The sequence below is a fragment of the Acytostelium subglobosum genome (genome assembly GCF_000787575.1).
Source record: "Acytostelium subglobosum LB1 DNA, scaffold: scaffold34, whole genome shotgun sequence".
Taxonomy (NCBI): Eukaryota; Evosea; class Eumycetozoa; order Acytosteliales; family Acytosteliaceae; genus Acytostelium; species Acytostelium subglobosum.
Genome location: NW_012236499.1, coordinates 180,897 through 198,081, shown reverse-complemented (window position 1 = coordinate 198,081; position 17,185 = coordinate 180,897). Strand labels below are relative to the sequence as shown.

The window sequence follows — 17,185 nt, the reverse complement described above, 5'->3', positions numbered from 1 at the left end:
TAATCTTTAAATCTTCATCTAGTTTTAAAGATATATGATAAGAGTGCACTGTATACTACAATAACTATCAATCAAACTAAATGTTGTCAATATTGATGTAATCTCAACTCAACATTGCAACAATCACTTCACCATCAATCCAAACGAAACGAAACGAACGAACGAACAAACACACTATACAACAAACAATGCCAACATACTCATCATCAACCACTGGAGATTACCTGGTGATAGTTTTCCTCTCGATCAGATTCACCATCCTGTTTATACTATTCATACTCAATGGCACGCAGACCATACTCGAATGGCGCTACCTCAAAAAGCACAACCGATCAATCAATCCACGTCTAATGACATTCCTGTCGATTTCACTATTTCCTCTGTGTAACTATCATTCAATCAATCAACTCTGGAACCATCCCAATCAATCACTAACATTCTTGATCATAATGATAATATAGTTAGAGGACTGGAACAACTTACATATTTATTGGTATACCCTAGGGTTGGGTATGGATCAGTGTCACTATTCCTTGGAGCTTATGGAACTTACTTTGAATTCACTGAATGGATATTCATTGGTTGCTTCTGGATGCAATTGTTGTACACATTCTTTGTATCCAACTCTGTGATTATGAAGAATTCACAACGTGTATGGTATAGCTCATGCGCATTGGCAATAGCCCTGCTCATATACACGATCGTCACGTCAATATTCTATTATGTCAATCCATCGGTGTTGGCCAGCTGGGAGACATTTGGCATGATCGCCTGGATTGTCCTGGTGGGCGTGTCAATCGCATTCAATGGCATGGCCCTGGTACGATTCATGAAGCGCCAGGAGAAGCGCATTCCCAAACTGGAGCACACGATACGCAACACATCTCGTCTGGCCGCCACACTCATCGTCATTGTCATCTGCATGCTCTCGATTATGATTGGCTTTGCCGTGGCCAACGTGCCCAAGTGGTCTGACTACATCTACGTCTCCAGGTTGCTGATCTCCATCATTGAGATCTCTCAGCTGGTCATCGTCATGAAGGCGCTGAGCGGCGACACACCAATCAACTACCTGCATTTCAAGCGAGTGAATGAGGATTCCTATCCCAGCTACAGCAGTAGCAATATGTCAAAGTCTGGCGGCGACGACCAGTACACGAGTGGCGTTGGCAACTCTAATAACCCGGCCTGTATCTCAGTGTCAATGGGCGAGGCGACATCAAGCAATTCAATCATGATGCAAGAACTGAGTAATTCTCCAAAGAGTGAATCATCCGATGTCGAAGCTCCTCCTCCATCCATCGTTGCAACGTGTGGCGGTGGTGGCGAAGGTCTACAAGAGTTACATCATCAGCAACAACAACTACAGCAACAATGTCAACAACAACAACAAGAACAAAAACCTCAATGTCAACTGCAAGAGCTGTCAGAGTGTTCTGAACAGCCAACAGTCAATATTCAATGTCATCAACATCTTCAGGCGACTATAATCGACATCAACATAGGTGGTCCCCTTCATCATTCCGATGGAAGCCAACATGGCACAAGCAGTGAATGAGTAAAAGCCAATCACTATTTGTATAATTTATCTCTATCTCTTAATTAATAGTATGGGTGGGTGGGGAGGGCTTGGAATTAATCCAGGGGACTTGATTTGGAATTCAAAATATTTTATCAAATATCAGCTGACCAATTCCAGTCACGTGATCAAAGTCAGCTGACATTATTCAATCACCTGATCAGTTTCAATAATACAAAACAATTTTTGGAATGTGTATTTGTACTTGTTTGGAACAAGTTATAACTATATTTTATTACAATATCATCGAGAAGAAGACTTAATTTAGAGATTGATACCAATGTCAAGGTCAATGTTGATCAGGTCATCAGCACAGTTGCACTTGTTGACACACTTTCCAGTGAATGGGTTGCAGGAGTCCTGGGTCTTGGGATTTCCATCATCACAGTTCTTTGGTGTGAAGATACACTTGCCATTGGCGCCACACGTGTCGATCGTGCACTTGTTGTTGTCATCACAGCACTTGTTCACGCAGCCAATCTTGCTGTCACAAGAGTCGCAAGTGTTGGGGTTGCCGTCGTCACAGTTGAGAGTGACGTTGCCACACAGACCAGTCGATTTGTTGCAAGTTGGCACGAGACACTTGTCGGCGTTACAGGTGTTGCATGTGCTGCACTTGACTGGAGTGTGGATACAGCCGGCGCCAATGCCGAGGAGACCCAGCGAACAGCTGTCGACGGTGCAAGGGTTGCCATCATCACATGACATTGGGGTCTGGACACATCCCTTGATTGGGTCACAGGTGGCGACGTGACAGGCATCACATGGCTTGCAGGTTACTGGCTTGTGGACACAACCTGTGGCGCAGTCGCAAGAGTCGGTAGTGCAGGCATTGCCATCATCACAGCTTATTGGCTTGTTGGAGCAGCCCATCTTGGGGTCACAGAAGGCGGCAGAACACTTGTCCTTTGGTGTGCAGGTAACGTTGGTGAAGACACATCCGCTGATTGGGTCACACTTGTCGTTGGTGCAGCAGTTGTTATCGTTACAGGCAATTGGCTTGTGGATGCAACCTGTGGCGCAGTCACATGAGTCGGCTGTGCAGGGGTTGCCATCATCACAGCTCAGTGGAGTCTGGATACATCCGGTGCTAGACGAGTTGCTGCATGTACCAACGCTGCACTTGTCCTTGGGAGGGCATGAGAGAAGGTCGTGGACACAGCCGGTAGTTGGGTTGCAACTATCCTTGGTGCAGGGGTTGCCATCATCACAAGAGATTGGTGTTTGAGTGCAGCCAGTTGAGCTGTTGCTGCACGAACCAATGTGGCAGGCATCTTGGTTGGGGCATGATGTTGGAGTGTGGATACATCCCCTATTGACATCACAAGAGTCCAGGGTGCAGGGGTTGTTATCATCACATGATACCTTGTTGTAGACACATCCGTTATTGGCGTCACACGAGTCGATTGTGCAGGCATTGTAGTCATCACAGGCGACTGCTTGGTAGACACATCCGTAGATCTTGTCACACGAGTCAATGGTGCAGGCATTGTGGTCATCGCAGCTGACGGATCTGAACTGGCATCCATTCTTGGCGTCACAGTAGTCATCAGTGCAGGCGTTGTAGTCATTGCAGTCGACTGGCTGATGTGAGCATCCAGTGGAGTTGCTACAAGAGTCGATTGTACAGGCATTGATGTCGTCACAGTTGATTGGCGTCTGAACACATCCAGTACGGTTGCTGCAGGATGCAGTGTGGCAGGCATCGGATGGGTTGCATGGAATGTTGACGAATGTGCATCCGATTGCTGGGTCACAGCCATCTTGAGTGCATGGGTCATTGTCATTGCAGCGCAGAGGGGTGAGCTGGCATCCGGTTGATGGGTCACAGGTGGCAAAGTTACACTTGTCCTCTCCGGCACATTTGATTGGAGTGTGGACACATCCAGAATTGGCGTCACAGGAATCAACGGTGCAGGAGTTGAAGTCGTCACAGCTGATGGGAGTTGTAGAGCATCCGGTCGAGTTGTCACATGATGAGTAGTGGCAGGCATCGGATGTGCAGCTGATTGGAGTGTAGATACATCCCAAATTAGAGTCACAGGCATCGGAAGTACATGCATTGTAATCATTGCACACTACTGGATTCTGAGTGCAGCCAGTGGATGGGTTGCAAGAGGGGGTGTGGCAGGCATCAGAGACGGTGCATGAGATTGGGGTGAATATGCAGCCAGTCGAGTTGCCACAGCTGTCATAGGTGCATGCATCATAGTCGTTACAAGTGATGGCCTGATGGACACAGCCAGTGCTGGTGCTACAACTGTCTTGTGTGCACATGTTATGGTCGTCACAATCGATCTTGGTGGTGGAGCATCCCTTGACTGGGTCACAAGTTCCAGTGCTGCAGGCATCTTGCGAAGTGCATTGGATTGGCACGAAGCGACATCCGCCCTGTGGGTCACAGTAGTCGTAGGTGCATGCATTGTAGTCGTCACATACAATGTTCTGGTAGTTACATCCAGTGGTTGGGTTGCAAGAGTCGACGGTACAGGCGTTGTAGTCATCACAGTTGACGTTGGTGTTGACGCAGCCAGTGGAGTTGCTACACGAGTCGATGGTGCAGGCGTTGCCGTCGTTACATGAGATGGGGGTCTGGACACAGCCGGTAGTGTTGCTACATGAGGCAAAGTAGCAGGCACTCTGGGCTTTGCATTCGATTGGAGTGTAGACACATCCCCTATTAGGATCACAGGAATCCGCTGTACAAGCATTGTTGTCGGAACATGAAATTGCACGTGGCTCACATCTACCATTCCAACAAACATTCTTTGTACAAGCATTGCTTCCTGGACCACAATCAGTATTGGATGTACATGCACTACCTTGTCCTAATTAATTGATTGTTAGTGGAATGATTCCTGATGTTGTTGTGGGGGTGATCAAGATTGATGAGGTACATACCTTTGGATAACTCAATTGAGCATCCAATAATAATAAATATTACCAATATGGTTTGGTACTTCATTGTTATAATAATATTAATACAGATATTTAAATATAATAATTATTTGTTTGTGTTATAATATATTAATTAATTAATTATGTTTTGGTTATTAATAATGAATGATCAAAAGGAGATCTTAAATAATTGATTGATTGATTGGGTTGAGTTGATTGAATGAATGATCATTTAAACCTACTTAAATATATATCTTGGCTTAATTAAAATATTGATTTGGGACTCCAAACAAACCAAGGTGGTAACCGAATGAGGAAAGGATATTGAGAGATAGGAGGGGCTGGTGTTGGGGAGGTGAACGGGTGTCGTTCACATCTACATGTACAACCTGGAAATCTCGTCTTGAGCTGAGGCGCCTACCAACAAGCACACACAATAACTACCTGTTCATCAAGTTGGGGACGACTTTGTGGCTGTCTGTCTGTCGTCACTCATCCCAAGCCGACATCCCCTCACACATACCTACCCATACAAATTTATCACTACACCTCCTACATCTGACGCTTCAATTTAAACAACACACACTGTTCACTTGATCATGTGATCAAATTATATGTGTGTGTTAGTGTGTGTGTCAATCAATCGGGTTGACACACACAAACAACAAATGACGATGAATGAAGGTTTGGATAGTTTAACTGACTTTGTGTGTATATCTGTTGACATCAATGTATGTTAGTGTGTATGTATCCAAGGCAGGTCCAAATATGTGATGACCTGTCCTCGTTCAGAGTAGTAGCCTTTAACCTCACATTAGTGGGGCCAATAGATGTTGAACTTCTAGATCGACGATGATGTAAGTTGTGGCAAGATGGATGAATCCACATCCTAACACCTTTAACACATGTATTGTACTCAATTAATACATATATTACTACTTGTTTCTCTCTTTCACACACTCAGATCGAGGTCTTTGGCGAACCCAGCTGCATTATATCTGTTGAACAAACAGTGTTGTATTCCCTCAATATGAGGTGTTGGACTTATATGTGTGTTCACATTTCAAAGATTGTACATCTGTAAATGATTGGATATGATTGAATATTGATTGACTGATTATGATTGAATGAGAGTTGTTGAGGGCTGAGGGTTGAGGTCGAAGGCTATGTTCTTGATTGGGCGAGACTTGGAATATTGGTGGAATCAAGTTCCAAATGTATTAGTAGTATATCTTGAGTATTCTCGATGACATGTCAATGAGTATTGAAAAGAACATCAAGACGTGGAATGAATAGTCATCTGATCAAATTTGTAAACTTATTGAAATTTCATTGGAATCTCGCGTAGATTTCGTGGTTTTTTTTTTAGACTTCCACTTCTCCTCCATCTATCAAGGAGGGAGTTTCTTCTGTTGAAGAAACAAATATAAATACTCCGACTAGTCGGAGTCAATATCTCAATTCATTCAAACAATTAAACAATTAACAATCAATTAACCAAACAATCAAACAATCAAACATATAATTAATAATAACAATGACATACCCATCATCATATTCATATTACTATCCACTCACTCATGAGCTCTTGAAGAAGTGTGCCAGTGCTGGAAATTATAATAGATGCCAGCAGCAGAAGCAGAGCCAACAGCCAACATGGAGTCCAAAGATTGATGTATATTCAGATCCATCAACTGTTACAATCTATGCAGAGCTCCCTGGTCTGAAGAAAGATCAAATCAACATTGATATCAAGGAGCACATCTTGACCATCACTGGTGAGAAGTCACGCTTTGTCAATCCAGTCCAAGTTCCAGTCCACGTTCCAGTCTCAGAGTCACAGCAACAGCCATCATCGCCTCAGTCTGAAGTTCTCGGAGAGTTCACATCAATCCCAAGTGAGAATGACAACAACAACGAGAGCATTGATGAGCAATCAAAGAGTGCCTCGACATCTTCAACAACACCATCAACACCATCTACACCAAAGACAGATACCATCAACTCTGAGATATCATTTGGCAAGTTCTCCAGACAGTTTAGACTTGGTGATGATGTCGATGTACAGTCAGCCACGGCCAAGCATCAGGATGGTGTGTTGTTGATCACCTTCCAGAGGACCCAGCCTCAGACATGGAAGGTCAACATCCAGTAGACTATAGACAATAGTTGACTCCTCTTTTGTAGATATGTGTATTGTTCTCGGTGCGATCCAATAAAGTACTCTCTCTTTCATTGACTTATATATATAATATGTACATTTGTCTGACAGTTGTTTATTCCTGCCATCATGCATGATGTTGATGTTGATGTTGCTGTATGTTTATGTGTTGGGAGGTGGAGAGTCATAGCTATTACGTGGGACTCCCATGTACATTGATTGATTATTGATTGATTTATGTTGCTGTTCATTCATTCATTGACCTTGTTGTTGTTGATGATTGGCACGTATCTGTTGTTTGGTCTTCTCAGCATTGTCTCTGACATCTTGTATTCTACGCTCGAGATGATCCATTAGAGAGTTGACCTGTATCTGAAACTGATAGTCCAAGTATTCTTCAACCTTCATCTTTCCAATTCTTTCATAGTCGTTTGGATCAATCATCAAGTCCTTCATCAACTTTGTTGTTGCAACATTGTTGTTGGTATCTACATTTTGCTGATGATCAGTGTTCATTTCTCAAATGTAATAAATAATAATTTATATATCTGTATCTGCTGTGTATCTGTACCCTTTATCTGTGAAAGAATGTTTGAATGAAAGTTTGATTGATGAATGTTTCGCGCCTTTATTGTAAATCTAGATAAAAATTCCATAAAAGGGGTAATCACTTGTTTGAGTTTGGAATCATTCCAATCAGTAGATTATACAATAGTACTACAAAGAGTACTTCTTAATATTGTATGTAAGTTGTCTAAGATCAATGATCATTGATTACCAAGTAGTAGTTGTTTTGCAGTAGACAAAGATAAGTGGAGTGTACACCAAGAATGAATTAGGATGCCCATCATCTTCATTCTTTGCAACGAAACCCTTTCTCTCTAGATGTTCGAATGTCATTGAGGAACTTTGGAGAGGGGAAGATGTAGTCCACTTGTCTTTTGGAACAGGTGTCTTTGAATTCATGTACAAGACCAGTGCATCGATCAACTTCTGATCGATACATCCATATCTGTTGTACAAGTCACCCCTCGTCTTGTCAAGAACTCTATCAATGTTGACTGATGTATTCACAGACTCTTGAGATTGTATCGCTTTGTCAAGGTAGTCGAGGAATATCTCCAAAGGACGAGGCCATTGACATACTTGGTGCAATGAGTTTGTCATCTTTGCCTTTTGATGATGATCATCAGCTAATTGATCAATGAATGATTTAATGCGAGGCAACGTATCGATAATGTCTAGATATGATGTTGGAGAGAGCAGGGGTAGTAGAATAGATGTAATTGGATATTTAGATGATTGATATGCATCTTGGAATGGTCTACCTGCAAACAAAGGAACAAGGAATATCTTTGATTGAGACGTTTGATTGACTAGATAGTTTCCAATCTTTGAAATCAGTTCGTGTAAGATTGATTGATCACCATAATGATTGATCAATGAATGAGAATGATCAATGCCAAGGTAGATAACTATCTTCTGGTCTGGTTTGATCTTGTTATGACATACTAGTGTATAATGAATAATATGTAAAAGCTGTTGACAAGTCCAGACCAGGCATTCCTTTTCTTTTCAATTCATATTGAATATGTGTATTGAAAAAGTTTGTTAATATTCTAATTGATAAAGCTTGAATGATGTCTGGTTCTTCTATTTGATTGAAATATGTAAATGACGTATAGATATCAACTGGATACATCTGTTCATAGTTGAAGTTGATTTTTGAGAGGTGTTCATGAGTTCGTTTTCCAAACTCAAGGAGTATCCTTGTCTTTCCTATACCAAAGGGACCAGTGATTATCATACATGAATGTTGTTGTTGTATAATCTGAACTTCATTCTTTAAAGTATTGGACCAATACATTTGTACATGTTTGAATATCTCTTTAAATGTACTACATCGATCCATCAAAGGAAATGATGCACCATAAGTACTAATAAATCTAAAAGAAGAGGTTTGTTGTTCTTGGAACAATTTAGAAACTGGATTATTGTGAGATGATGAGGATGTACAAATAAGTTGGAGTTTGTTTTGTGAAAGTTAGGTTCGATCATACCATTTTTGAACAAGGTATCTCTGAGATGGAAGAAAAATTGTCCATGTATGAATAATATATATATTTATCTTTATAGTTATTTAATAGGATTGTTAAGTGAAGTGAAAGTGAGTGTGTGTGAGAGAGAGAGATTTGGATTTAATTTCCAATTAATATTTATTTTATTTAAAATATATATTATTAGTACTTTTTCATCCCTTCATCATCATATTCTTTATTTTTCTTCCACTTAATTTTAATACAATAATAACTATAATAATTATTATTTCTACAATCGAAGATCAACAACAAAATGAAAGTCATAGAGAAAGACTTATCGTTAGAGTATTAACTAACAAGTTATTAAGAATGTCTATAATGGAATCAATAAGAAATATACATCAACATATTCATTCAAATTACTTTATAAATCAATTCTCCAGAAATTCAAGCCAATATTGGAAGAATATCAAAGAAAATTGTCACTTTAGATTCTGTCATTGGACATCCCTTTTCTTAATCATCAAAAATCGACACTATGGTTTGTTACGAGATAGGATCAAACTCAACTTAAGAATTGATATCAATAATGGATCCCTCAGACTACTTTGTGAGAGTGACATTGATAGGGACACATTCGACATTGTTTTCCAACGTTATCAATCCGAGTTTTCAGACCCTCAACTAATTCATAGTTCAATCAGAGGTGGTAATCTTCATATCCTCCAATATTTGGTCTTCAATACGAATCTCATCCAATTAGAACCAAGCTATACTTGGTATCTTGATATAATCAACTCAAAAAACATCCATCTCATCACTTGGTTAATTGAGGAGGGATACTGTACACCAACTATATCGAACTTTAATAACAAATTGATCGCCTCACAACTGTTCAAAATGAAAAACAGCAGTATGATTCGTTCCATTCTCCATCATTCCAGACTACCGGTAGACTTTGTCCAGAGCCTTCAAGAATGCGCACAATATTCAGCTCTCAACATCTATCTAACTGGTGATCAAACTCTCATTGATGAGTTGGTGCCGGTGGAGAAGTTTGTCGTATTTAATATATTAGTCTCTGACCACAATGGTCAATACCCACACGAGTGTTGGAGCACCCTAGACAGAATGTTACATGTTTACAACTTGGTTTCACAATGGCGTCTACAACAAATGGAATTGGATATGATCAAGTCCAAGAAGTCAACGACAAACATACTCGGTGATGGATATGATGACTCACTACTCAGTGATCAAGACAGATTGGACTTTATTACCATTTTTTACCATATCCATCACATTGATATTTTTTGTAGAGCTAGTTTAGTGGAGAAGTATATAGCCTCTGGAGACTCAAGTCTTATCCCTTTTCTATTGGATAAAGATTATAAACGAGAGAGCATTGTGAAGTATGGTAACTTGGAGCAGTTCACTGTCTTTTTCAATACTCAAGTACACTTCTCTCCGCTCCATACATAGATTACTATCCACTCATGGAGAGTGATCTTATCACTTTGGCAAACAACACAAACATCCGCAACCACAAATTAGAGATCCTCAAGTGATACATAGAGAGAAAATGGACTTTTATTGATAATGGCAATATTTATTTGTTCAGAGGGAGCAATGAGATGCTGGAACTCATGTTGTCTGACACAGATACTGCAATGCCATTAAGACCAAGTTCATTGGTCGTTTTTGAAATTGGACAAATTGATTATATCGTTAGGTTAAAACGAGAATTGATTAATATTAATTGGAGCTTTAGAATTGCTGCATATATCGGACGGGTTGACATTATGGATCACATTGCCAAAAACTATCAACTCCCATACTTAACAGATTTGATGCCAAACTTAATGATGATGAGACCTACAATATCTGTATTGCAATGGATAGCCTTACATGAACACATGCTCAAAGAGTACCAAAACGATAATATTAATCACTCGGAGATTATTCGTTATTACAATCAAGATTTGGTCAGAGTACTATTCAAAGTATTTCCCCTCCCTATTTGTTGGGATGATATAAGAGGAATACATGGATTGATCATAACAGGCATGAAGTCAGAGGCAGACCAGTATATAAAGTCCAACACATTCATTAGTATGGTCAGAGACATTGTTGTTGAAGACAACAGTATTCCAGAGTTGAACAGTTTGCTCTATGCCCTCCACAAAGATGTGGTTGTGAGAATCAAATCATTGGTGCTTCCATTATATTCCAAAGACCTTATCATTATGGGTAGGACCCTAATGCTACAACATCTTATTGACATTGGTGTAAAGATATCTCTAAAGGGATTGCCAAGGAAACAAGCTCTCAATCCAACAACTCAATTGGTAATTAAACAATATACAGAGAATACCCAGAAGAGAAAAAGGACCAATGAGCCTGCCGATACTGATGAAGATGAAGAACATGCATCAAAAAGATCGTCGGACTTCCAAGTCGGAAACCCTCTGTTCTTCAAGAAAGTGATCAATCAAACTATTATATATAAGTAGGAGTTTATATATTATCATTAAATAGTATTTAGTTGCCAATGAATAGTTCACTGGTGTAGAGGGAGTTTAATTTATTGATACAGAGTTGTTGGATAATGGAAGTTGGAAGTCCAATGATTGAGTGATTCTTCAAATCAATATAAATTATTTTAATTGATTATAATTCTCCCTTTCACAAGGACAATTTATGATGATGTGGAGGGAGCCATCCATCACCAAGTCCATCAAGACTGTACACTAACAACAACAGGGAAGCGAATGAATATAATATTTGGTTTAAATAGTTAAATTAAAAAGTACGATAAAGGATGTTGTCCTGCCAAACATATACCTGGTTGGCTGGTTTAGAGAGTTTGATTGATTGATCCAAAAAGTTTGGATGTTGGAAGTTGGATGTTGGAGGTTTAGTCGTCGGACTGAGAATCATTTCCACTCTCGTTGCCACTACCACCACCTGGAGTGTCTGGCTTGGAGCATGACTTGCCCTTGCAGTCGATTATGTTGTGCTTGCAGACACCGGTGAAGGGACAGCAGTAGTCGTAGGTCTTGGGGTCGTTGTCGTTACAGTTGACTGGGGTGTGGAGACACTTGCCATTGTCCTTGCAGCGGTCGATCGTGCACTTGTCATTGTCGTCACAGTTGCGGTGGCGGCAACCAAAGTTCTTGTCACAAGTGTCGCATGTGCTGGGGTTGTTGTCATCACAGTTCACTGGCTGGTTGGAGCACGTTCCGTTCTTGCAGCTGGAGCTCATACACTTGTCACTGCAGTCGCCGCAGTCCTTGGGCTTGTGCATACACTTGGCGCCAAAGAGGGTTACCTGGCAGAAGTCCTCAGTGCATGCATCACCATCGTCACATGGCTTGGGGATCTGCTTGCAGCCACCAGCCTCATCACATACGGCAGTGTGGCAGCAGTCCTTTGGCTTGCATTCGCGTGGCTTGTGGATGCAGCCCTTCTCGCAGTCGCACGAGTCCTCGGTACAGGGGTTGCCATCGTCACAGGAGATGTCGCGAGTGGTGCAGCCCTTGGCCTTGTCACAGTAGCTGGTCTTGCACTTGTCCTTTGGTGCTGGACAGGTGACGTTGGTGTGGACACATCCCTTGGAAGCGTCACAAGAGTCGGTGGTACACTTGTCAAAGTCGTCGCAGCACAACTCCTCGTGGATACAGCCCTTCTCGCAGTCGCAAGAGTCCTTGGTACAGGCGTTACCATCATCGCAGCTCATTGGTGTGTGAATGCAGGAGCCGGTAGAGTTGTTGCAAGAGTCGATGGTGCACTTGTTGTGGTCGTCACATGGTGTTGGCTCGTGGACACAGCCCTTCTCGCAGTCACATCTGTCCTTGGTGCATGCGTTGCCATCGTCACAGTTCACTGGTGTGTGCGAGCAGCTGCCGGTAGAGTTGCTGCACGAGTCGATTGTGCAAGAGTTGTGGTCGTCGCAGCTTGTTGGTGTGTGGATGCAGCCCTTCTCGCAGTCGCACGAGTCGGTGGTGCAAGAGTTGTTGTCATCACAGCTGAATGGTGTGTGAGTGCAGCCGCGCTCGCAGTCGCACTTGTCCAGGGTACAGGCGTTGTGGTCGTCACAGTTGAATGGTGTGTGGCTGCAGCCGGTCACTCCATCACAGGTGTCGACAGTGCAGCGGTCATGGTCATCGCAGCTCACTGGCTCGACGTGGCAGCCAGTGTCATTGGCACACGAAGCAAGGTTACAAGCGTCGCCGCCTGAGCAGGTGCGTGGTGTGTGGATGCAGCCGAGCTGGGCATCACATTGGTCGTCAGTGCAGGCATTTTGGTCATCACAGGAGATTGGAGTTTGGGTGCAGTCGCCCGAGGTTGCGCAGCAGGCGGCGGTATGGCAGGCGTCGGATGGTTCGCATGCCTTGGGGGTGTGGATACAGGCGGTCGAGTTGTCGCATGAGTCTACAGTGCAAGGGTTGTTGTCATCACAGCCGATTGGAGTGAAGGTGCATCCAACTACTGGGTTACACTGATCGGTGGTGCATGCAGTGTAGTCGTTACAGGTGATTGGAGTGTGCTGGCATCCTTTGTGGCAGTCGCAAGAGTCTTCAGTGCATGCGTTGTTGTCGTCACAGTTGATTGGAGTCTGGTCACAGTTGCCAGTCTCGGCGTTGCAGCTGGCAGTGTGGCAGGCGTCGACTGGTGGGCAAGAGGTTGGGGTGAAGACACAGCCAGAAGTGTTGGAGCAAGAGTCAACGGTGCAACGGTTGTAGTCATCACATGTAACTGGGATGTGAATGCAGCCAGAGTCTGGGGAGCACGAGTCGATGGTGCAGGCATTGTAGTCGTCACAGGAGATGTCGGTGTGAGTGCAACCAGTCTCCTTGTCACACTGATCGGCAGTGCATGCGTTGTGGTCATCACAGCTGATTGGTGTCTCGTCACAGTTGCCAGTGTCAGCATTGCAGGATGCGGTGTGGCACTTGTCGCATGGTGGGCAAGCCTTGGGGGTGTGTGCACAACCAGTCTCAGCGGAGCAAGAGTCCTCAGTGCAGCGGTTGTTATCGTCGCAGCTCACTGGCGAGGTGACACAGCCCACAGATGAGTCACAGAAGTCGTTGGTGCATGCGTTGTAGTCGTCACACTTGATGGACTCGTGTTGGCAGCCCTGAGCTGGCGAGCACCAGTCTGAAGTGCATGCGTTGTAGTCGTCACAGTTGACGTTGGAGTAGGTGCAGCCAGTTGAGTTGCCACATGAATCGTAGGTGCATGCGTTGTAGTCGTCACAGGCGATTGGTGTGTTGATGCAACCAAGCTGGTTGTCACAGGTGTCAGCAGTGCATGCGTTGTAGTCGTCACAGCTGATGGCAGTCTGGTCGCAGTTGCCGGTCTGAGCGTTGCAGCTGGCGGTGTGGCAGGCGTCGGATGGCGAGCACGACACTGGAGTGTAGACACAGCCGGTAGTGTTGGAGCACGAGTCAACAGTGCATAGGTTGTAGTCGTTACAGATCACTGGCTCGGCCTTGCAGCCTGAGCTCGAGTCACAGTAGTCGGCAGTACATGCGTTGCTGTCGTCACAGGTTACTGGGGTATGGGTGCAACCAGTCTCCTTGTTACATGAGTCAATGGTACAGGCATCATGGTCGTCACAGCTGATTGGGGTCTCGTCACAGCTACCAGTCTCGCCATTGCATGAAGAAGTGTGGCACTTGTCGCATGGTGGGCAGGCCTTTGGAGTGTGGCCACAGCCGGTGGAGTTGTCACACGAGTCAACAGTGCAGGGGTTGTTGTCGTCACAGGAGATTGGCGTTGAGCCACAACCAGTGGCGGCATCACACCAGTCGGATGTACAGGCATTGTAGTCGTCACACTTGATACTCTGGTAGTTACATCCAGACTCTGGGTTGCAAGAGTCGGTGGTGCAGGCGTTGTAGTCATTGCAGTCGATGTATGTGTTGGAGCAGCCAGTAGAGTTGTTGCAGGCGTCGATGGTGCAGGCATTGTAGTCGTTGCATTGTACTGCCACGTGCTTGCAGCCAGTCTCGCAGTCGCAAGAGTCGGTGGTACACGAGTTGCCGTCGTCACAGGAGATGGGTGTCTGGGTGCAGTCACCAGTGTCTGGGCAGCAGGACGCGATGTGACAGGAGTCCTTTGGTTGGCAAGTCTTGTTGGAGTGCTGGCAGCCCGAGGTGACGTCGCAAGAGTCGATGGTGCAAGGGTTGCGGTCATCGCAGCCGATTGGAGTGTTGACGCAGCCGGTCTCACAGTTGCACGAGTCGGTGGTGCAGGCATTGTTGTCATTGCATGTGACTGGGGTGTGAGTGCAGCCGCCCTCAGGGTTACACGAGTCTACAGTGCATGAGTTGCCGTCGTCACAGTTGATTGGGGTCTGGTCACAGTTGCCAGTCTTGCCATTACACGAGGCAGTGTGGCACTTGTCAGAGGGTGGGCAGGAGACAGGAGTGTGGACACAGCCAGTAGAGTTGGAGCACGAGTCTACAGTGCATGGGTTGGAATCATCACAGCTGATTGGCTTGTGCTCGCAGCCAGTGTCGGCACAACACGAGTCCTCAGTGCAGCTGTTGTGGTCGTCACACAGGATTGGGATCTGCTGGCACTTGCCATTGTCGGGACAGCAAGTTCCGATGTGGCACTTGTCAGCGGGTGGGCAGGCGATGGGCGTGAAGACACAGCCGGTCGAGTTGCTACAGCTGTCAAAGGTGCATGGGTTCTTGTCGTCACAGCACTTTGGTGTGTACTGGCAGCCAGACAAGACACTACAGCTATCATCAGTACAGGCGTTGTTGTCATTACAAGTTATTGGAGCATGTTGGCAGTTGCCCTTGTTGTCACATGTATCAGTAGTACATGCGTTGAAGTCATTACATCCGTTTGGACATTTGGCAGCTAGATGTGATGTATTTGATTGAGTTAGTGATCGCGTCCAAATAAGAAAATGAAGGGAGGGGGTCACATTTTCAAAATTTCCAGGTCAACTGGAAACATGGAAAGTGATGGATGATGGAAAGATGTTGATGTATCACATACCTTGAGTTAATAAAACCGATAAAGATAATATTAATAATAATATTTGTATGGATCTCATCTTTGAGATATATAAATGTATAAATATATTTATAATTTGATTGATATGGATATATATACACTATTCGGTTGGATAATATTTAGATGTACAATTGGAAAATATATATATAATTATACCTTGACTTGATAAGTCTGGATTGATGAAATTGAATGATCAATAAGTTATTCCTTAAGTAGGTTTGGGTTGGAGAGGCGACGGACTCATACTCCCAACTCCTTAACCATACCCCTCAACTCCCTTCACTCCACTCTATCAATCAATCAATCAATCAAACAAACACACACATCCGAGCACCAAACACTTAAACACAAAAACTGGCACGAGTATGATTGGAGGGATAAAGTATCGACCCTAAGATAGCCAATGAATGACAAGAGTGTTGACATTTTGTTTGAGTGCCACCAGTAGTTGCCAGCTTCAGAGTCCCGGGGGATCACCCCGAAACCCCTTCGCCCCATTGATGATGAGCGTGTTAATGAATGAGTTGTATACATACCTTCATCGAATATGAAAAGACATTTTAAAGTGCAGTGAAGAATGATAGAGTGTGTATTGATTGATTGGTGATTGATCGAATGTGTGAGTGTGTATTTGAGTTGGAGTTGGAGATGGAGGCAGTAGGGGAGTATTTTATCATGGCCAATGAGTGTCATTGAGCCCTTGGCGGCAGCAATCAAACGAATGCCTCATTTTAATTAAGCTGTATAAAGTGTGTGGCCAAATGGCACACACAATCAACTAGCTAAACAAACATACAATGCATTACTTGGTGTTGTGTGAGTGATCGAATATGTGTTTGATGTGGTGGGGGTGTGTGGTTCACGAAAGTGATTGAACGGGTGTGTGGGAAATGTAGTTTTGATCGATGATCCATCACAGATGGAAATAGATGTGTTTTAGTGTTTGATTGAAGGACTTATCAATAATACAGGCCATCTTTGCACCTTGGTATCAAACAAATTGTATGTGTGAGTAATATATATATACATCTACATCTTGGGTGTTGGTGTCGATACCAAAGGACATCACTCGATCCAAGGCAAAGGGCATTAGTTGTAGTGGGTAGGTCCCATAATTATTCGTGTGACTTGACTTATAAAGCAACTTTTGTTAAGTCTGGTGAAGATTGCAATCTTACTTTGATTTGCTTGCTTCACCTGTTGTTGTTGATGTTGTTTGTGACTATCACGAATATAAACAAAAGGTCCTTGTGTTCATCACTCAGTGAGTTGATCGAATGTGTGCAGGCCCAACAACCCTCGAGTGGATGTGAGCAATGTAACATCAAACTTGACGCAAGTGAATAACGCGCGTGTCACTCGATCCTGGAATCAATCAATCAGTCCAGTCCAATCCAATCAAATCCAATCCAATCAATCAATATTACGTATTGTCTCGCGAATTGTGAATCGATCTACCTGTTATTTGAA

At 43.5% G+C, this 17,185-nt stretch overlaps 5 protein-coding genes across 5 annotated transcripts; 2 read left to right on the top strand and 3 right to left on the bottom strand.

Annotated features, from left to right (window-relative positions):
- Positions 1-188: 188 nt before the first annotated feature.
- SAMD00019534_116820 (hypothetical protein) lies at positions 189-1,537 on the top strand (the record flags this gene model as incomplete). Its single annotated transcript, XM_012893091.1, has 2 exons — positions 189-384; positions 462-1,537. Coding segments are annotated over 2 exons (1,272 nt in total), but the record flags the coding sequence as incomplete, so codon positions are not given.
- A 306-nt stretch (positions 1,538-1,843) lies between these two features.
- On the bottom strand, positions 1,844-4,544 carry SAMD00019534_116810 (hypothetical protein; the record flags this gene model as incomplete). Its single annotated transcript, XM_012893090.1, has 2 exons — positions 1,844-4,407; positions 4,481-4,544. The coding sequence occupies 2 exons, from the start codon at positions 4,542-4,544 to the stop codon at positions 1,844-1,846; spliced, it is 2,628 nt and encodes an 875-aa protein (XP_012748544.1).
- Positions 4,545-6,014: 1,470 nt separating this feature from the next.
- SAMD00019534_116800 (hypothetical protein) lies at positions 6,015-6,632 on the top strand (the record flags this gene model as incomplete). The annotated part of the gene is made up of 1 exon (XM_012893089.1): positions 6,015-6,632. One exon carries the CDS (start codon positions 6,015-6,017, stop codon positions 6,630-6,632), a length of 618 nt encoding a protein of 205 aa, XP_012748543.1.
- A 267-nt stretch (positions 6,633-6,899) lies between these two features.
- SAMD00019534_116790 (hypothetical protein) lies at positions 6,900-7,157 on the bottom strand (the record flags this gene model as incomplete). Its single annotated transcript, XM_012893088.1, has 1 exon — positions 6,900-7,157. A coding segment is annotated over one exon (258 nt), but the record flags the coding sequence as incomplete, so codon positions are not given.
- A 4,437-nt stretch (positions 7,158-11,594) lies between these two features.
- SAMD00019534_116780 (hypothetical protein) lies at positions 11,595-15,755 on the bottom strand (the record flags this gene model as incomplete). The annotated part of the gene is made up of 2 exons (XM_012893087.1): positions 11,595-15,556; positions 15,698-15,755. The coding sequence occupies 2 exons, from the start codon at positions 15,753-15,755 to the stop codon at positions 11,595-11,597; spliced, it is 4,020 nt and encodes a 1,339-aa protein (XP_012748541.1).
- Between the last annotated feature and the right edge of the window lie 1,430 nt (positions 15,756-17,185).